Raw genomic sequence first — 19086 nt, 5'->3', positions numbered from 1 at the left:
CTCTATTGCATACATATCGTATTCTATATTTCATTCTACATAGTTGTAGGGCAGCTAGGTAGCATAGTGAATAGACTGCTAGAAGATGAGGTTAGAAAGACCTGAGTTCAAACCCTAACTCTGACACTCACTAGCTATGTGACCCTGGCCAAGTGACATAACCTCTCCCAGCCTTAGTTTCCTCATTTATAAAATAAGGATAATAATAAATAGCACCTACATCACAGGGTTGTTGTAAAAGATGAAATAAGATTATGTGTGTATTACACATATGCATTTAGGATACTTAGCAAACTTAAAATGTGTACAAATATTGGTTATTATTTGCATATATTAGACTATCAGCTTTTTGAAGGCAAAGGCTGTGTTGTTCTTTTATCTCTGTATTCACAGTACAATTCCTTTCATGTGGTAGGCATATAAGATTTCCTTTTAAATTTTATTAAATTGAATTCTAGCTAAGAAGCTTGAAAAAGGATTGAATGAGACCTCTCAGGAGCCAGAGAGATCCCTCTCAGGATTGTGGAGGGGTGGAGGGTGGTTTACAGGGTTTCAAGATGTCCAAGGGATCTCATTTCTTCTTTTCTTTCTTTCTACTGGGACAGACTGCATGGAGGAGAAGTTCACACAGCTGCCAAGCACTGGTCTGGCCCCAAAGTCTTCAAATAGAAGTGTTCTTCTAAATGTAATTAGGGTGTGCAGTGGAGCACTGTACCTTTGCTTGTTTTGTTATAGGAAACTCCCACTGAGGAACTTCCTTCCACAGATATTTTGCAATTTTCATTCTGAGAGAATTGCTTAGGGACAGTGGGAGTTTAAATGACTTATCCAGGGCCACACAGTCAGGATTTGAGCCCAGGCCTTCTGGACTCTAGCTCTTCCTGAGGCCAGCTCTCCATTCCATGTTCCTCATCCACTCCTCTAGCTAAGTGGGATGGGTACTGGGTAAAAATGAAAACAGCCTCGATTACTGTAATCATAGCAATAAGAATTCAAAATTTGATTCATTAGGTTAGGATCACAATGCTCTGTTCTTGACATAAGAAAAGGTGATAATAGCTACCAAAGTGATTTAAAAATATAAAAAGAGTTATGCAAAACAGATCTAGCTGTATTTTTGCCCCCAGATCCATGAGCTTTAATTTTGGGTTCTTTTCCTAATAGTAACAATGGGTTTACATTGAACCCACTCTTTGACTTGGTCCCCTGTGTAACCAATGACTCACATTTGTGATTGGGCTGGCTGGTGGAGTTACAGATTTAGTCTAAAATGATAGCACAGAAATTGTCTTTGCTGGAAGTTATTAACCCATCCTGGGGACCTTTCTACTTTATCCGGGAAGCTTTCGCCAGCTAAACTAACTGGCTTCATAAAATGGGACTCAGGAATAATAGAAATGAAAGTAAGAACTAAATGGTGCCTGGATGTAAACCAGGAGATGTGTGGTGTGAATTGGCCAGTGGGAAGAAGGTTCCAAGGTTGTAATCTGTGAGAGCATTATTCTAGGGGTGGAAAATAAAATTAAAGTAGAAGGGCATACACATGTGTGTGTGTGTGTGTGTCTGTGTGTGTGTGCACTCTCACTTGAGAGAATGTGTGTGAGAACCGTAAATGTGGAGAATAAGATGAATGAGGCAAGGCCTTAAATAAGGATTTGGTTTGATTTGAGGAGTGAATGGTGGTTCCCCTTTCCTAATGTATATTCATTCAAATGGAAGAATATGTCCTTTGAGTAAGCTAAATGCTGGTCCAGGTATTGGTTTACAAAGCAGAAAAGTGGTTGTCCATTTCCTACCTTACTCAGAAATTCTCACTTATGTTTAACGTAGTAACTGTTATGTATGCCAAGAAGGGCATGGCTACAGAAAGAAAAAGTGTTATTGGAAAGAAGAAAAAGAAAGAGTCCATGGAGAAAAAAGAATCAATGAATAATTCTACCACTTATCCTAGGAAACAACAACCCATACCATAAGGAAGCTGGGTTCTGCAGAGGTAGAATGATTCCTCTAAGTTGCATTCCAAATTCAAACTCATAGGTGATTTTCTTTTCAAAGGGAAGTGTCTGAAGCTATACTCCCAGAACCCAACAATAAGGGAATGAGAACCCTCAAGCAAATACAGATCAACGTTTAAAAATTTGACTCATAAGGTACTGGTTTAATCTGATTTAGTGGTGGTTAATCTTTGGGGGCAGCATGAGTGATTTCTACATGACTCCACCGCAAAGGTCCACAGGAAGGGAAGATGATTTGTCTCTATCCCTTTGAATGCTTATCAGGGATTAGAACAAAGTCTGATTTTTATTGATTTTTTGAGTATATATATAGTTTGAGTTTATGTGCCTCTCTATACACAGATGCCAATGATCAGTATGGGAGTTTGCTACCTAGTCTCATTTAGTCTTTGCTTGCAAGCAAAACATTACTGAGGTGGGGGAATGTATTAAAATTCCAACATCTAAGCAGAGTAGTCTAATGCTTAATCTCCAGCTTTATATTTTTCAACCTATGCATTGAAGAAATAAATGTATTTGTCCGCTATGATAATATCATAGGAGTGCTAGTTCACTATTGGCAAATCTCTTGAGAAGAAAGGTAAATGCAAAATATTATGAAAAGCTGTGGATTGAGATAAATTAATTTGCTACAATATATTAATGGTAATATAGGACTGAGAAGTGGGAAGAGATACATGTCCTGGTCTGGAAGACAGCCAGTGGTCTGAAAACCTATAAATATAGTTCAGAAGGGGCAACTTTGCTCTTTTGCTGAGAAACCACTTGGCCGAATGGGGGAGGGGCAGAACTGGAGTAACATTCGTCAAACTATTTCTGTGCTACTTTTTTTTTTGCAAGTACTATTGCATATAAAGATTAGAGCTGGCAGAAAAGGTATATTTATTCATAACCTTCCATTTGTGCCCTTTTATTGAAGTAATTTGCATTTTCCAGCACATAAGGTACTTGAAAAGTTGGGCAACTTTTGCCCTAGTTCATATTTTTAAAAAAAAAAAGAAAGAAAAAAAAAACTTAAAGCATAGAGCAGACACCCATTCCCTCGGATTGGACAACGTCTATCTTATTTCGTACAGAATATTCATAGGAAAGAAAAAAACTTAATTGGGAAATTTTATTTTTCCATGGAATTATGTAGTATAGAGTTCACTGCTTTTAGATGTCAGCAAGTTCATTACTTTCCCTGGCCATAGGGACATTATAATGAGTGGATGCTCCTTCTCTGGAATAGAACATGGAAAATAAACAGTCGGTGAAAAGCATGAAGAATTAACGAAGTGAAAATCTCAGGTTATTCCTTAGACAATTGACATGAAATTGACCTTCTTAAACGCTAGCTGTTAAAGGACGTTCAGACCAAGGATGAATGAATGAATCCCTAGGTCACTCGACTGTATGTTTCTCCAGTCTTTCAGGAAGCAGCAGCAAAATAACAAGGAGCACCGGATTGGGGAAGGCGAACCTCAAACCCCGGAATCCACCAGGTTCTCTACGCAGATAACAGCGTGCACTTTCTTCTTGCCCCGGATCCCGGAGGTTATAGTTTTAAAAAGTCGGCGCTAGGACCTAGTCAGAGTCTGGATCCGTACCGCTTTCGGACGGCAAGAGGAGGGAGGGGGTGAGGGGGAGGTGGGAAAGAAGGGTTGTGTAGGGGGTGTGTGTGGGGGGGAGAGAGTCATTTATGCAGAGAAGGCGCTGCTGCCATTTCAACTCACACTCCACACTCACTACTCGGAGAGGGAGGGAGGGCGAGAGAGAGAGAGAGAGAGGAGAGAGAGAGAGAGAGAGAGAGAGAGAGAGAGAGAGAGAGAGAGGGAGGGAGGGAGGGAGGTTTCTGACTCTGACGGAGCCGAAGAGGCGCTCAGCTGCCAACACTCACACTGCCTGCTGCTGCTGCTGCTGCTGCTGCTGCTGCTGCTGCTGCTGCTGCTGCTGCTGCTGTTGCTGCTGCTGCTGCTGCTGTTGCTGCTGCTGCTTGCTGCTGCTTGCTGCCGCTGCTGCTCTCTGGGCCTTAGGGAAAAAGAAGGAGGAAGAAGAAGAAAGAAAACACAAGATAATCAAGTGGGGAGAAAAGAAAAGGAGTGAGAAGGAGGTAAAGAACTGCGGTGAAGAAGAAAGACAAACTCAAAACATTCATCTGTAAAGAGAAAACCAAACAAACCTAAAAGCTTCAAAACTGGGAGAGCAGCCCCTATCCACTCACTTCATCTCCTGAAGGGGAGAGGATAAGGTAGTTCACCTTAACAATCAGAAATGGTCTAAAAGCCAGCGCAAGGTCCAATGCAATATTCCAAGCTATTTCTAGTTTCTTCCACCTAAATTTGGAAGGGTTTCTCGCTGCGGCTGGGGATTGTCTGACTGGCAGTGGTGAACGTTAAGGAGCCGCTGGAGCCCAGGGGAAAGGGAGCTTTGAAAGAGAAGTTGTGTTGATTGGGGTGGTTTCCCGAGGAGGAGAAAGGACGATGGTCTGGAGGAGTCGGTGCTGCCTGGGGCGATTGGACCTGCTCTGTGTGTTGGCCCTGCTTTTGGGCTGCCTGCTGCCAGTATGTAGGACTCGCGTGTACACCAACCACTGGGCTGTAAAGATCGCCGGGGGATTCCAGGAGGCCAACAGGATAGCTAGCAAATACGGATTCATCAATATTGGACAGGTAACCGGCAACATCCCCCCCACCATCCCTTTAGTTATCTCCCCCTTTCCCCCTCCCACCCCGGACTCTTTGAAACTTTCCCATCCCGCCTCCCGCTGGAGCCTCAGCGGTGGAGATAACTCTGGCAGCGGACCCCGGCGAACGAAGCCGAGCTAGCGGCTCACTTCCCCGCCCCCTAGCCTTCTACTTCCCCTACCTCCAGATGTGCTGCTGCTTGCCTTCCCCAGTCGTCCCTCCACCCCACCCCCTTGTGCGATCCTGGGACACGCACACAACCCATACGCATGCCACACACTATACAAAATTCTCGAGGTTGTTTCCAAGTGGTTCGGGGCAGGCGGAGAGGGGGTGGTGCTTTCCTTCAACTCGGGTCCTCTGCACATTCCTCCTCGTGTGTGTGTGTGTGTGTGTGTGTGTGTGTGTGTGTGTGTGTGTGTGTATTATTGGAGGGGGTGTCTGGAAATAAGTCATTTGTTGGAGGGTTGGAGAGGTCAGACAGTGAAGAGGTTAAACTGGATAGCACCGACTTGAGACGAGAAAGAAGTTTCCGAGTCTAGAGACTGAACACAGTGGAGCGCAGAAGAGAAGGGCGTTTGGAGTGGAGGAGGAGAAGGGGACGGGAGGGGTGTGTGCTGGGAGAGGGCTTTCCCTTGGTGGAAGCCCTGTTGCATATTTGGGAAGAGAGCTCTCTCTCCTTCCCTCCTCTCTGGAGGGGTGGAAGTGAACCGGAGAGTCTAGATGTAGGGGGTGGTAATGGGAGGTGGAGGCTGGAAACTTCTCCCTTAAGATCTGCCTGCGAGTTCTCGTCCGGGAAGGTTTTGCGTCTGGTGTGAGGACTAGATCCTAAGATTAAGAAACCGGTGCGGGGTAGGAAGGGCGGACTGAGTTCAGAGTGCAGCAGGTAAAAAGATATTACTCAATCTCAGTTATATTCGTTGGGTGTTCATTTTATTATTTTTTTTAAATGATAGTTATACTATTCACAGGCACAGATTTACACCCCCTTCATCTCCTCCCCTCCCTCCCCCCAAAGCTGTCCTGTCATTTAAAAATATAGATAAAATGAGGTGATTCTGTGGGGATGGATGATCGGAAGCAGAACAAGGAAGCTTAGCTAAGGTCCTGCATTACGTGAAATTTACGTGTGCCCCTTTTCCCAGCCCCCATCCCCGCCCCAGGTAACTCGGAGATAATTGATCTCCATCCATCTCTTTAGCTTTCCTGTTTTGTTCTTCACCCCCTTTATCCCAACCCTCAAACCAAACCAAATCAACACAAACAAAAACAAGAAAGCTAATGAATTGGGAGGAGCTGGGAAAACTAGTCCCAGAAATGAAACACGTCTCCCCAGACACGTACGCGTTCTCCTGGAGCTGAAGGGGGTGGGGGTGGGAGATGATTCCAAGTGGAATAGGAGCCCCCCAGGCCTCTCTCTCTGGGACTCCTACCCCTACCCCCGCCCCTTAGCACAGCCAGCGTGTTCTTGTGGCTTGGCCTCGGGGACTATGGGAGGTGAGGGGCGCCGGATCTGAGGAGTGAAAGGGTGCTGCTGCTGCTGCCTTGATAAAGAGATCCACAGAACACAGGGTTTCTTAGAAAGTCTCCAGTTGTACATCCGTAAGCCGTTTATGCTATTTCCAGGGAATAGGAACCTGGGGCTGCTATCTCACAAAGCCACTTGTGACCGAACAACGAGATTGGAGGAGGTTGGTTACGCTTGGCACTGGACAAAAAACAAAAACAAAAACAAAAACAAAAACAAAAAAACAACGTGGGGTTTGAGGCTCGCTGGCTGGCTGACCGGCTGAGACTGCTGGTGCGAGCAACGCTTTCGCCACCGCCGCAGCCCCTGCCAGGGTGGCGGGGAAGGAGGAAGGGAAAGGGGAGGGAGTTTCTATCCTGCTAGTTTGGCTCGTATCCTTAACCGAGGCCAGAGGAGGAGGCGGCGCAGAGAGGTCACGCTCTTTGTGCCCTAGCTCGCCTATGCTCGGCACTGTCCTACTTGCACTGACCAGACTGCAGCAGAGGCAGCGGCAGCAGCGCAGCAGCAGCGGCAGCTGGGCTCCTGAAAAGTCCCCCAGTGGAGCAGGTCCTTTGGAGAAACAGAGGAAGTGCAGAATTTGGGAAGAAAAATGCGTGAGGTGTAGGAAGGAAGGAAGGAAGGAAGGAAGGAAGGAAGGAAGGAAGGAAGGAAGGAAGGAAGGAAGCAAGGAAGGAAGCAAGGAAGGAAAGCAGGCCAAGGAAGTGTTTCTAATCTGAATAAGAGTTGTTCATTTAGACAGCTTGCTTGAGACTCTGGGATCTTTCTCCTTGTCTGGAATTCACTCCTTTAGTGCCTTGAGATGCACTCACAGGAGTGCTAAAGCCAAGCAAGTGACAATGTCTTTGGAGATTAACATTGAACTTAGCTGTTTCAGTGCCCAGTATAGATCTGACTTCCCAAAGACACATCTTTCAGTCAGTCTGTTAATCAGTTCATCCATCAGTTAAGTGGAAGGAGGTATATACTTAGGTTTCCTTGAATCTTGATTCATCTTGGGCACACGTTGCTCCATCTTTGCTCAACCTGTAAGGAAACACCTGGCTTGCTCTTATTCTACAGATGTTTAGTTCAAAAGCACCTGGATCCTTTCTAGATCCAAAGGGAGTGAGAAAATACTTGGATCTAAGCAGCTTCAAGAATAGCAAGCTGAGGAAACACCTGGGGCCTGCTGGAACCAGTCACAGACAGTTACTTAGACAGGACTGGAGTTCTGCTGCACCTTGGCACCGCAAGTGGAAGAAAGCGTCACCAAATCCCGCTTTCCCAAATAAATATATGTGCTTTGCTGTTTCATACTAACTTTCCTGGCTTTTACGAAGAGCCTTAAAATGAAGATCTATGCTATGGTCATGGCTTTGCAAATGCTTCTCTTAAAAACAAAGAAGCGCTGAGTAGAGGGTAACTAACACCACGACCATTTTCTCCAAAACATCATTTCCAGTAGCTTTGACAGTGCTAATTACAAAGTTCAGAGCCTTTGAGGTTGTGGATGGGACCCCCTGGAACTGATGCAATAGGAATTGGAAAAAATTCAGCTGTACTTACAGTGTAAATCATTTCCTCAACAGATCAAAGGAGTGTAACACTATCTTAGTAGTCACTGGGGTAGTAAAATCAGTTCACACATGCAGTGTCATTGCCTTGGCAGGGCCAAAAGTACTTCTTAGTCATCCTTCATTTGCTTTCATTTAGTTGAGATCTCCTTTAAAACATGAATTTCCCCATTTTTTAAAAACTTATTTACTTCAATCAAGCCAACTGTTGTTCAGTGTAAGCCAAGTAATTAAGTTGCAGACATAAAATAACCTTAGCAAAAGAAAATTGCTTTCCTTTATAATATATGTAAAGCACTTTGTAAACCTGAAAGTGCTTATTATAAATATGAGCTGCTATTATTATCTTTACAATTTTAGCTACTTTTATTAGTATGCAGACTTTGAAATGAGACATCAATAATCCTTTTTTTTTTTCACTAGCTAAGACCACTATGCAGGTTCCACTGGTTAAATCTTTCCTCATGTTTGATTTAATCTGTGAACATAGAAGGAAAAAATAAAGACATGCCTGTCAGTCACTTCCTTGTGGTCAGTGGAGGACATTGACTTGTCTTTCTCTTCATCTTTAATGCTTTCTATGCTCTGAATCCTCCTTACCATGGTCAAGCACCTAGAGTCATGGCCCTGCCTTGTAAGACCCAGAAATGTGGCTCCTGGCTGTTTCTGAAGCTGTACTAGAGCCCTTCCCAAAGTCCAAAAGGTGTGGGTTGTCCCAGCATAACCAGGAGAAAGTCATAGCTTTGGAGACCTTTTCCTAAATATCTGTGCTTCAAGAGGTAAGACCTAGCTGCTAGAGCATAAATTTGGCTTATTTGGTGTCAAGGGCTGGCTTATATGTGGGGCTTGTTTTTCACTTTGGAAAGCTCTGTGTCACAGAACAGGCATGCAGTCTCAGGGTAGGGATGCTCACTAAGAATTGAGCTTGGAGAAAAATAGGCTGTGCAAGTCAAGATAAAAATCAGAGATGATACAAAGGGCTTAACATTCTCAAAAGGTGAAGAGGATCTATCCTTTCTTCTCATTAGGGAGAAAAGGCTACGATTTGTATTTTTTAATAGAATATTTCCATTGGAAGGCTTTAGTTTCTCTGGATTCTAAAAGGGGGACTAACAGGATCGACTTGGTTAGTAGCTGACACTTCCCATGACTTCATAGGATCCTAAGACCACTGGATCACAGACCTCAAGTTGGAAGAGACCTCAGAGATGATCAAAAACCCCTCATTTTACAGATGAGGAAACTGAGGCCCCAGAGAGCTTAACTGACTGGCTTGTTCATGGTCACACTCTAACTTTTACATCCCCTGAGTAGTTAATTTCATCTATAGAATCTGTTGCCCTTCAGGGAAAAGGACAGCTCACTCCTGGAGGATCCCCTTGTGACCAGGGTAGGCATTCACTAGGCTTCCAGAGAACTCCAGGGACTCTGACCTCATTAGCAGAATACTCCAACAGACCAGTTACGGGCCAGGAGAATGAAAGAGTTGGGGGGAGGGTGGAAAGCCTAATTTGTATATTTTCCCTCTGAAGAGGAATCATGAATCTTTGTTTAGACCAAACCTGTTACAAACTGTACACAAACATTGAGGATCTTTATTTTGGACAGATTCCTCATCATGAGAAATAGCAATACTTCTTTTCCTTCATCAGTTTATAATTTTTGATTCCAAATTTGAATTAATAGTGAGCAAAAGAAAAAAAAATCTTTACTACTGATTTAGGAGGCAGCCTGCTCCAAAGGATCAAACAGTGACATTGGAGGCAAAGATCACAGTTTCAAATCCTGTCTCTGGTAGTTACTACCTTCGTGACCTTGAACTAGTCCATTAATATCCACTAGCCTCAGTTTTCTCATCTGTAAAATGTAGGGGTTGGACTAAAGGGCTTTTGAATTCCCTTTATGCAGTAGATATACAGTGAGGTGAGATGGAACTTTAGTGGGAACAAGACGAAGCAGGGGTCTCTAGAAGGTATAGAAAGGCTGGAGGTGAGCAGAATCAAGCATTGCTTTGATATAGAGAAAGAAAAGAAAGGATGCCAAGCTGGATGCGAGAAAAAAAGAGGAAAACAGATCCTGGAGTCTGTTTTACTAGGGGATGGGGGAGGAACAGTGTCAAAGGTTGGCTAGGGAGGATAATTAGTATGCCATTTTGTTTGGAGCCTTTAAATGGAACAAAATTCATTCTATGATGGTTGTCCACCAAAACCTTAATGTGATGCCTTATAATGACATGGAGGTGTCTTGTGGTTCTCCAAGGCTATTCCAATAGACTAAAGTCCTACCAAGGATAGAAAGACTTCTAGCATGAGACTTAGGAGTGAACTTCTTTTTTGATATATGATGCAAACTCAGAAAACAGGGAGGAATTTCATTCTGCATTAGTGGAAATAGTAGCTACAAGGGTAAAATCATCAGTCTTTCCAAGTATTTAATATTATTTTCTAAACCATTTAACACTACACCTTCGTGGATACTTGGTTGGTACTTAGTATAACCTATATAGCAATTCATCCATTCATTTTTTTCTGAAGCATTTATTAAGTACCTTTTGTTAGGTACTAGTGCATGGAGTGCTAGGCCTGGAGTCAGGAAGACTCATCTTTCTGAATTCAAATGTGACCTCAGATACTTACTAGCTGTATGACCTTGGGCAAGTCACTTAGCCCTGTTTACCTCAGTTTCCTCATCTGTAAAATGAGCCAGAGAAGGAAATGACAAACCACTCCAGTATCTTTGCTAAAAAAATCCCAAATGGGGTCTCTCGACTGAAACAACTGACCTAGGTTCTGTTAGGGACACAAAGCTGGAAATCAAATAGTCTCCTAAAGAATCTTAGATTCTATTGGGAGGGAACAAAATGTAAACATTGAATTCAATACAAAGTAAATAGTAATTTTAGGAAATGTATGTGACTGTAAACAACCTGGGGAATCAAGAAGCACCAGTGTAGGAAGTGATCCTGGAAGAAAGCCTTGAAGGAAACTAGGAATTCTGAGAGGTAGAGGCAAGGAGGAAGTACATTCTGGGTAGGGCACATGCAAAAATAGAGAGGTGGAAGACGGACTGGTTGATATGGGGAAGAGAAAGAGAAAAGCTTGCCTGGAATGTAGAGGATGTTCAGGGAAATAATGTGAGGTTAATTTAGATAAATTGGAGCCATATTGAGAGTTCTTTAAATGGAAAACAGAGGAATTTGTATTTCATCCAAGAGGCAGTAGGGAGCCATTGGAGGTTCTTGAGCAGAGAAGTAACATAGTCACACTTTTGTTTCTGTGCTATCGTTTCGACAGCTGTGTTTAGGATAGGCTGGACAGAGGGAAAGATTGGTCAGGGAGACCAATTAAACATCTAATGTATAGTTCAAGGTAAAGATGATGAGAGTCATGAGCTAGGTTTGTGGCTGTGTGATTAAAGAGCAGAGGGCAAATGTGAGAGATGGAGGTAGAATACTCATGATTGGACATGGGGTATGTGTAAAAGAAACAAAAGTATTAAAGATGACACTGAAGTAGTGAATCTTAATCCTAGAAAGATGACTGTGACTTTACTGGAACTAGAAAGAAGAAAAAAAATGTGAAAGTATGTTTTTTCCTTGGGGGGGTGGAGAGGAATAATCATAATGAACTTTGATATTTGAATTGGTATTTGACTTTAATACTATATACCTTTGAGGTAGCATTTTAATTATAGCTATTTGGTTAGTTCATGAGTTAAATTTAAAATGGTTTCCTAATCGGTGTGTATAGACAAGACATTTTGGTATGAAGCCTTTGCTATATGGAGATATATAAGATTTCCTTACTCTCCACTGACATTTTTTTAACCTTGGGGTACAATTGAGATGTCATTTCCCTGAGAGAAGGAAGAAAAGACAAAATGTATAATGCGTATTGGTAAAATAATGTGTATGTGGTTATAGGTGGAAAATACTGCTGGAGAGATGGTTGAATTAATGGGTACCTTGAGATAGGGTGAGAAGTTGATTTATTCCAAGCATCTCCTATCCTAGCATATTTGTAGGTATTAAACACTGAAAAATATTGGGAAGCATCAGAAGCCATTCAAATGTAAGCTCTGCTTTCTTCCTCTTCTTTCTCCAGCTTTTTTAAAATTTGTTTGTTTTTGTGCAAAGGAAAAACCTTCCATGGACCTGGACCATATATTAGCTATAAACAATCATTCCTCATCAATAGCCATGCCACAAAAGGATATAAAGTGAAAGACATTGCTAGAGTTAACACAAATATAATTGTATGAATAGTAAAAATAATTCAGAATATGTAGTCCACTGATGATAGGCTTACAACTTTTTTTTTAAATTTTGAGACCAATTCGTCATATATGGCTACTAAAGACCTTATTTAGGGCCTCAAACACCAAAGGTACTCAGTAAATATTTGTTGAATGAACAGTGATAAATATGAAAAGTGAGTGACTTGGTTTTCCATCGATATGAAACTTTCAAAAATGTAATCAGATGATTATTTTAACTGCCTTCAATCTATTCCCTCTGTAGTCCACCTTCTACATGACTATCAGACTGATTTTCCTAGATTGCATGTGCAACCATATCACCCATCTGCTCAATAAACTTCATGGCTCATTATTACCCCAAGAATCAAACATAAACTCTTCTATTCGACACTGAAAATTCTTTACATCGTAGGTCTTTCTTCCCATTCCAGTCTTCTTACACATCACTTCCCTCCATTCTAACCATACTATCCTACTTGCAATTCCTCACACATGAAACTCCAACTCCTGTCACTACTTTTGGATCAGTTGTGCCCCCATTCCTGAAATTCGCTATTGCTCCACCTCTACTTCTACCACTATCCTCAGTGTCCTTCAGAGAACCCCGCTCAAGTACTACCTTTGGCAGGTGACCTTTCCTTGACCCCTGGTCTACCTTTCCTGGTAAGGGTAACTTGAATGTTCTTTGCTGGTATCTCATTTATACCTATATATGCACATGTTGTGGTCTACATCAGAATACATCTTCCTTGGCAGCAGGGATTTTTTTTCCCTTCATCTTTGAATCTTCTACACTTAACACGGTGCCTGGCATTCTAGTTGCTCAGTAAATGCTCACTGCACACTGATTGGCTGATTGATAATTACATTCATCTGTTAACGTGGGAAAAGTTTACTAGTTCAGTTTAGCTTTAGGGCCCAGCAACAGTTTTAGCTCTGATTGTTACTAGTAGATTTAATTAATAATAGGTTTGTGTGCCATTGGCTGGCTTTCTCAAAAAGAGAATATTCAGTAAAATATAATTCTGGTATTTAGAATTACCCAGAATAGCAGGAGTCCCCAACCTTTTCCTGATGAGTTAATTTTGACACCTCCAAATGCTTATGTTCATTAGTAGGGGGTGGGGAGGCTAGAAAGTGGAGTAAGGAATGGGTGATTCTAAAGTTATAAATTGCTTAGTCATACTTCCATCTACTGCCATGGAGAAAAAGAAGCTGAGTCAGGAAGAGCCCCGTGGAGTCCTTCCCCACTGGAAGATTTGCTGATTAGAGTCTTTCTGTAACTACAGAGATAAAAGGAAAATAAGAATATTATGTAAAGATAGTATATGAATTAATGTTTCTCTGTGTGTGTCTATGGTAGGGGGGGATCAAAATTAATTTTGAACTAGTTTTCTAGTTTAATCATAAATTTATATTTCACTATTTGAAGTTATTGTTCACTTTATAAAAATACATGCATTTGAGTAATCATTTAAGTAAAATACATACATACAGATTTCCAAAACACAGTCAAATGCACTAAAGATAAAATTTATTTAAAATCTGCTGAAATAATGGACTTTGAAATCATCTGGCGCTTTAAGACCTTGTATTGTATGTGTCACTGTATGGTCATCTCTATAAGCACTGATTATAATTTTGCTTGGAAATAATGATGATGATGATGATGATGATGATGATGATGATGATGATGATGATTATAAGGAAGCTAGGTGGCTCACTGGGCTTCGAGTCAGGAAGACTCATCTTTCTGAGTTCAAATCCAGCCTCGGACACATATTAGCTATGTGACCCTCGGCAAATCACTTAAGGCTGTTTGCCTCATTTTCCTCATCTGTAAAATGAGCTGGAGAAGGAAATGGCAAAGCACTCCAGAATCTTTGCTAAGAAAACCCCAAATGTGGTCATGAAGAGTCAGGCACAACTGAAAAATGACTGAACGACAACAACGAAGAATAATAATAAAACGACCATAACAAGCATTTGTATAATGCTTTAAGGTTTGAAGAACACTTTGAAAGGGAGGTAGATGCTATTATTGCCCATTTTACAGATGAGGAAACTGAGCCAGAAAGCAGTTAAGCAACTTTTCCAGGTAACACAGCTAGTAAGTGTCTGGCTCTGGATTTGAACTCAGGCCTTCTTGATTCCAGGTTCATTGCTGTCTTCTACTGTACCATCTAGGCTGACTCTGGTACCTGCTTTGAAAAAAAAATTATGATCAGCCTGATGTATCCTGATTGTCTGTAAACTACTAGTAGTTTGCCATTCATCTCTTTTGGAGATGTCAGTTTAATAGAATGCCAAATAACTTAAGAGTTTATTCCGTTTATCTGTGAGACACATAATTTTATTAATTGTGAGATATTTTTGACTTTGTTGAGATAAAAAAGCATTATTCTCTGATTGGTCCACCAAGACCAGGGCCAGGCTTTTAAAAGAGTCCAAGTGAATGTGATACATAAAGTAACTGATTAAAACTAAGGTTCCCCAGTAATCAGTGGGTTCCTACTGATTGTGTCAAATTGTGACTCATATAACTTTTCTTTTTTTAAATTATCCCCTATATTTCATAAAGTATTCCTCCTTCCCAGAAAATAATCTCTTATAGCAAAGAACTAAAAGGAAAGAAGGAAAAGGTCAGCAGAGCTAACCAACTTATTGAATGAGTATCAAAAGAATAAATCTAAATGCTATCACTTCTATCTTGCTACCACCACGTCCTCTTTGTCCTCTTCCTCCTCCTCCTCCTCCTTCTTCCATTGTCATCATCATCAAAGTCATAGTAGACATCTGTGATTTTAACCCTCTGGGGAACTCCTGGTGGGAAAACTCCTTCCACTGACGTATATCTTCAACTAGACTATAATTTATAGCCTTAGGGAATTTCCTGGGTCACCAAGAGTTTAGATAATTTGCTCACTAGTATGATAGATAGATAGATAGATAGATAGATAGATAGATAGATAGATAGATAGATAGATAGAAGATAGAGCATTTATTAAATACTTATATATATGGAATTACACTTACTATATATCATATGCGTGGTCATTGTGCTAAGCATTGGGAATACAAATAGACGAATCTCACGATGAACTCAAGGTTGCTACATTCTACATTCTAATAGAGGAAGACAATGCACATAGGTAAGCTGGAAATGGTGGTAGATGGTACCACCCCAGGGAACACCAGGGCACTGGTAAGTGCTATGGCAAGGTAGAAGGTGAGAAGAAGTCTGAGGAATGAGTCAGAGTAACACATGGCTGGGGGCCTTCTTAATATGGTGGTTTTGGGGAAAGAGTCACCAGTGAGGAGATAATGGCCTCAGGGAAGAGGTTTCTCTAGGGGAGGAATGTGCCAGAAGCAAAGGAGAGAAAAAAGACCAAAGAGTGTCAGAGAGGCAAGATCCAGGTCTTCCCAACTCCTAGGTCTGCCTTTAATCCACTACACCACAATGGCCTTGCACATACTTTCCCAATTATTCACACCATGTTTGCTGCTTGATTTTGAGGTAATAATAGCTTTGCTGGTAGTTTCTCTGACTCCACAAATATGTCCTCCACTGAATGCTTGGCTCAAATGAAGAAGGAAAAGAACCCAGAACTTAGAGGGAAGCTTTGCACTTACCTGAAACTAGAGTTGTATATTACAATATGACTTTTAAATGGTTTGTGTTCTATAAGGTTTTGTATTTACTGCCAATTTAATGTTTTCTCCTGTTGTTGTAAGTTGTTGCACATTTCTCCCTGTATCCTAAAATGCTGTTGTTATGAGTATAGCTAGGTCCTGATTAATTTGAGTAATGAATCCCCCTGAAGTGGTTCTATGTATTCTAATTCTCACTTTTCAAAGTTATAACTATATATCAGAATTGGTTCCATCCCAGTGGAAATAAGTAGTGTGAATTTGAATAATGCATGGACCACTTTGGGGAGATTGATTATTCATACTGATTGAGACCTAGCTATAGTAAATATATACTTTTTAAAATAATCTGCCAATATGTAGGAGATGATAATTAGCGAGATAGAACACTTATTAAACATTTACTATGTGCCAGGCACTAGGCTAAATGCTAGAGATACAAGTACAAGCAATAAAAAAGTCTTTACTTTCAAAGAGCTTAGTTATAATGGAAGAATTAAGATCATATAGGAAAGTGGATGGACTGGGGCAAGGGGAAGTAAGTGAATTCCAGAGAGAGGTGGGAAGGTGGGGAAACTACAGATGCTATGAAGTGGCAGATGTACACCTATTTTTTCCCTGCCTATTTGACTAAAGGAAAGAATGTTGGCTTTGGAGTGAGAGAACATGGGATTAAATCCTGGCACTTTAGGCAAATCACCTAACCTCCTCTAGGCCCCAGGTGTTAGGCTGATCAAATAAATGGGCTGGGCTATATTATAGGGATAGAGCCTTGAGGCAACTCCTTCTACCAGTGCAGCATCTTCTCTGCAAGTTATAGTTTCACAGACTTGCCTGGAGAATTGAACTAGGATGTGTTGGAGGTAAGAAGTCTTCATGACTTCAAAACCAGCCACTTAAATCTACTATGCCATTGTTTGTATGTGTAAGCATGTGTGCATGTATATGTGTATAGTATATATGTATATATACACATTTGTATGCATATACACACATATGTATATACACATATTCACATATTGTATATATCTGTAAATATGCATATTATATATTAAGAACTAGACTTGTGATTTCATTGGTACAAGGAATTCCTAAGTGAGGAAAGTCTCTCTACCAATGCAGATTGGCACATTCTGCAACTTTAGTCTCAGAAAACTGCTTAGAGTATTGAGAGGGTAGATGAACTACCCAGTCACATAGCTGTTATGTGTCAGAGGTAGGTCTTCCTGGGTCTATCCACTTAGTATGTATTACATTAAATATATGTTTATTTATCAAGATTCACTTGCTATCCCAATCACACTGATGTCAATATTTTTTCTGATTTGATGTTAGCATCAAAGAGATATCTTGAATGACCTATAACATTCTTAGGTTTTACATTCAATCAGCTGTGTGTGGCATCTCAGAAGTTGGTTCTGTCTCAGGGAAAATACACTTTGGTGTTCATGCTAAGACTGAAACTGTTGAGGCTTTATAAAACTAATCTTTGGACTGATACTTTTCCCATTATGACCAAAGTGTTACTTATACCATATATACATGGGTTAATATATACATGGGACAGTGCTTAAGGACTGATGGGTTCCACCCACCCCCCTTTTCCTATGATGAGAAGCTTTTACAGCTGTGAAAATATGCTGACTCTCTCCATATCTTTTTTCCCATGCCTGAGCCTTGCTTTCTGGAGCTGCTGTTTCTCAATAAGAATAAAATTGGCCATTGTTGAATTAGTCTGAGTACAATGCAGAGAGGAACAATAATCCCAGAACCTGGGGTCTTATAGGAACATGTCTGCAACAATTAAGTTTAGAAACCCATAGTATATTCACCCTCGGCATCCTCTAGTTGGGTTTAAACAAGTAATTGTACTATATGGCATTCCATTTCTCAATTTCTGGCACAGGGCTGGGGGAAGCCAAACTTCAGTTCACTTAGAAATAATTATACAGTAGCTCCTGGCAAAGACTCGTCACATTTTCGGAAATGGGCTGTGGATCATCTTACTTGATTAGTACTTATTAGTCAGTGGAGCATTGGCTATTCGAGGAATAAAAGGGTTCCCTTTCTCCCGTCTTCCACTTAATGCCACCTTTATTTAAGGTAAAAACAATATATAGTACTTATTTCATTGTGGGGTTTATAGAGAAAGGAAGGGAAGGGAATAAGCATTTTATAGCACTGTGTGGCAGGATTTTTTTTGTTTTTTTACAAATATCTCATTTGATCCTCACAGAAATCCTATTATCCTCATTTTACAGTTGAAGAAACTGAAGCAAACAAAGCTTAAGTGACTTGCCCAGGCTCACATAGTTAATACATATCTGAGGCCTAATTTGAACTTAGGGTCTTCCTAACTATGGGCCCAGCACTCTATCCATTGCACCACCAGCTGCCTAATGACCTCATTGTTTTTGCTTCTAGTCTGTCTAAAAGACTGAAAATTATTGGACAGCCAAATGGATGATCTGCTTTCTGTTCTCTTCCTAGCATTGCCTCTAATTTGCCTTATAATTATGGGCAAGTCATGGCCTTGCTGTGCTTCAGTTTCCCTGCCCTAAATACCCCTTGAGCTGATCTGCCTCACAGGGTAGTGGCATATTTTTAGATAATGCCCTGCCCCCTTTCTCCCAGATATTGGTGAGTGACTATTGCTTTGTAAATGCAGAATATTAATATAAGGCAGAACATAGTGCAAGCCTGTAAAAAGGCAACATGACTCATCCCACATTTGTTGCGTCAGTTTAAGAAATGATGAGATTCTTACTGGTAGTTTCTCTCAGCTAAATAGAAAGTCTTAAGGTGTGTTATCTGACACTATTATCTCATAAAGACCAATAAACCAGTTGTTCCATTAATGAGTAGATTCTAAAGTCCAGGACTTCTTGGAAAATAGGCTGCCTCTATCACTTGTGACATCACACCTTGGGACTCTTGCATGATCACTCCAGGTAAACTTGAGGAACAGGAACATTCCTAAGCTGAGAATCAGAATTCAGAATGACTGTATCCACCAGTCCTTCAAGCCTCAACTCACTGAATGATAAGTATTTCTTCTAAGGTCCCCAAAGAACTTTCAGGCCATCAGTAGGGGTATTATGTTAGAAAGAACTCTCAATTTGAGGTCAGGAGCACCCGGATTTTAATCCTGCCTTTATTTGACACTTCCTCCTAGTGTGACCTTGGGTAAGTAGTTACTCAAGCTCCTGGGTCCCATGTTCTTCCTATGTGAAATGATGGGATTGGACTAGATGGCCTGTAAAATTCCTTCCAGTTTGAAATCTGGGGAAAGACATCTTTGGGCAAGAGTCTAAGTATAGGTCTAGATGAGAAGCAGGAAGAATAGGGTCCTCTAAGAGAGACAATCAATATTAATGGAAAGATTCAGATCATAGCCAATACATACATATTCTTCA

At 41.1% G+C, this 19086-nt stretch overlaps 1 protein-coding gene across 1 annotated transcript in view; it reads left to right on the top strand.

Annotated features, from left to right (window-relative positions):
- The first annotated feature begins 3844 nt into the window (after positions 1–3844).
- PCSK5 (proprotein convertase subtilisin/kexin type 5) overlaps positions 3845–19086 on the top strand; it is a 619005-nt gene continuing 603763 nt past the window's right edge. Inside the window, 1 exon segment of the mRNA XM_021008523.2 lies at positions 3845–4666. Coding sequence (XP_020864182.1) covers positions 4478–4666 — 189 coding nt within the window. The 5' untranslated portion in view covers positions 3845–4477.

The sequence above is a fragment of the Phascolarctos cinereus genome, unplaced genomic scaffold (assembly GCF_003287225.1).
Source record: "Phascolarctos cinereus isolate Bilbo 61053 unplaced genomic scaffold, phaCin_HiC Scaffold_4;HRSCAF=312, whole genome shotgun sequence".
NCBI classification, from domain to species: domain Eukaryota; kingdom Metazoa; phylum Chordata; class Mammalia; order Diprotodontia; family Phascolarctidae; genus Phascolarctos; species Phascolarctos cinereus.
Note: the sequence above shows the minus strand (reverse complement) of the source record. Positions and strands in the feature narration are given on the sequence as shown.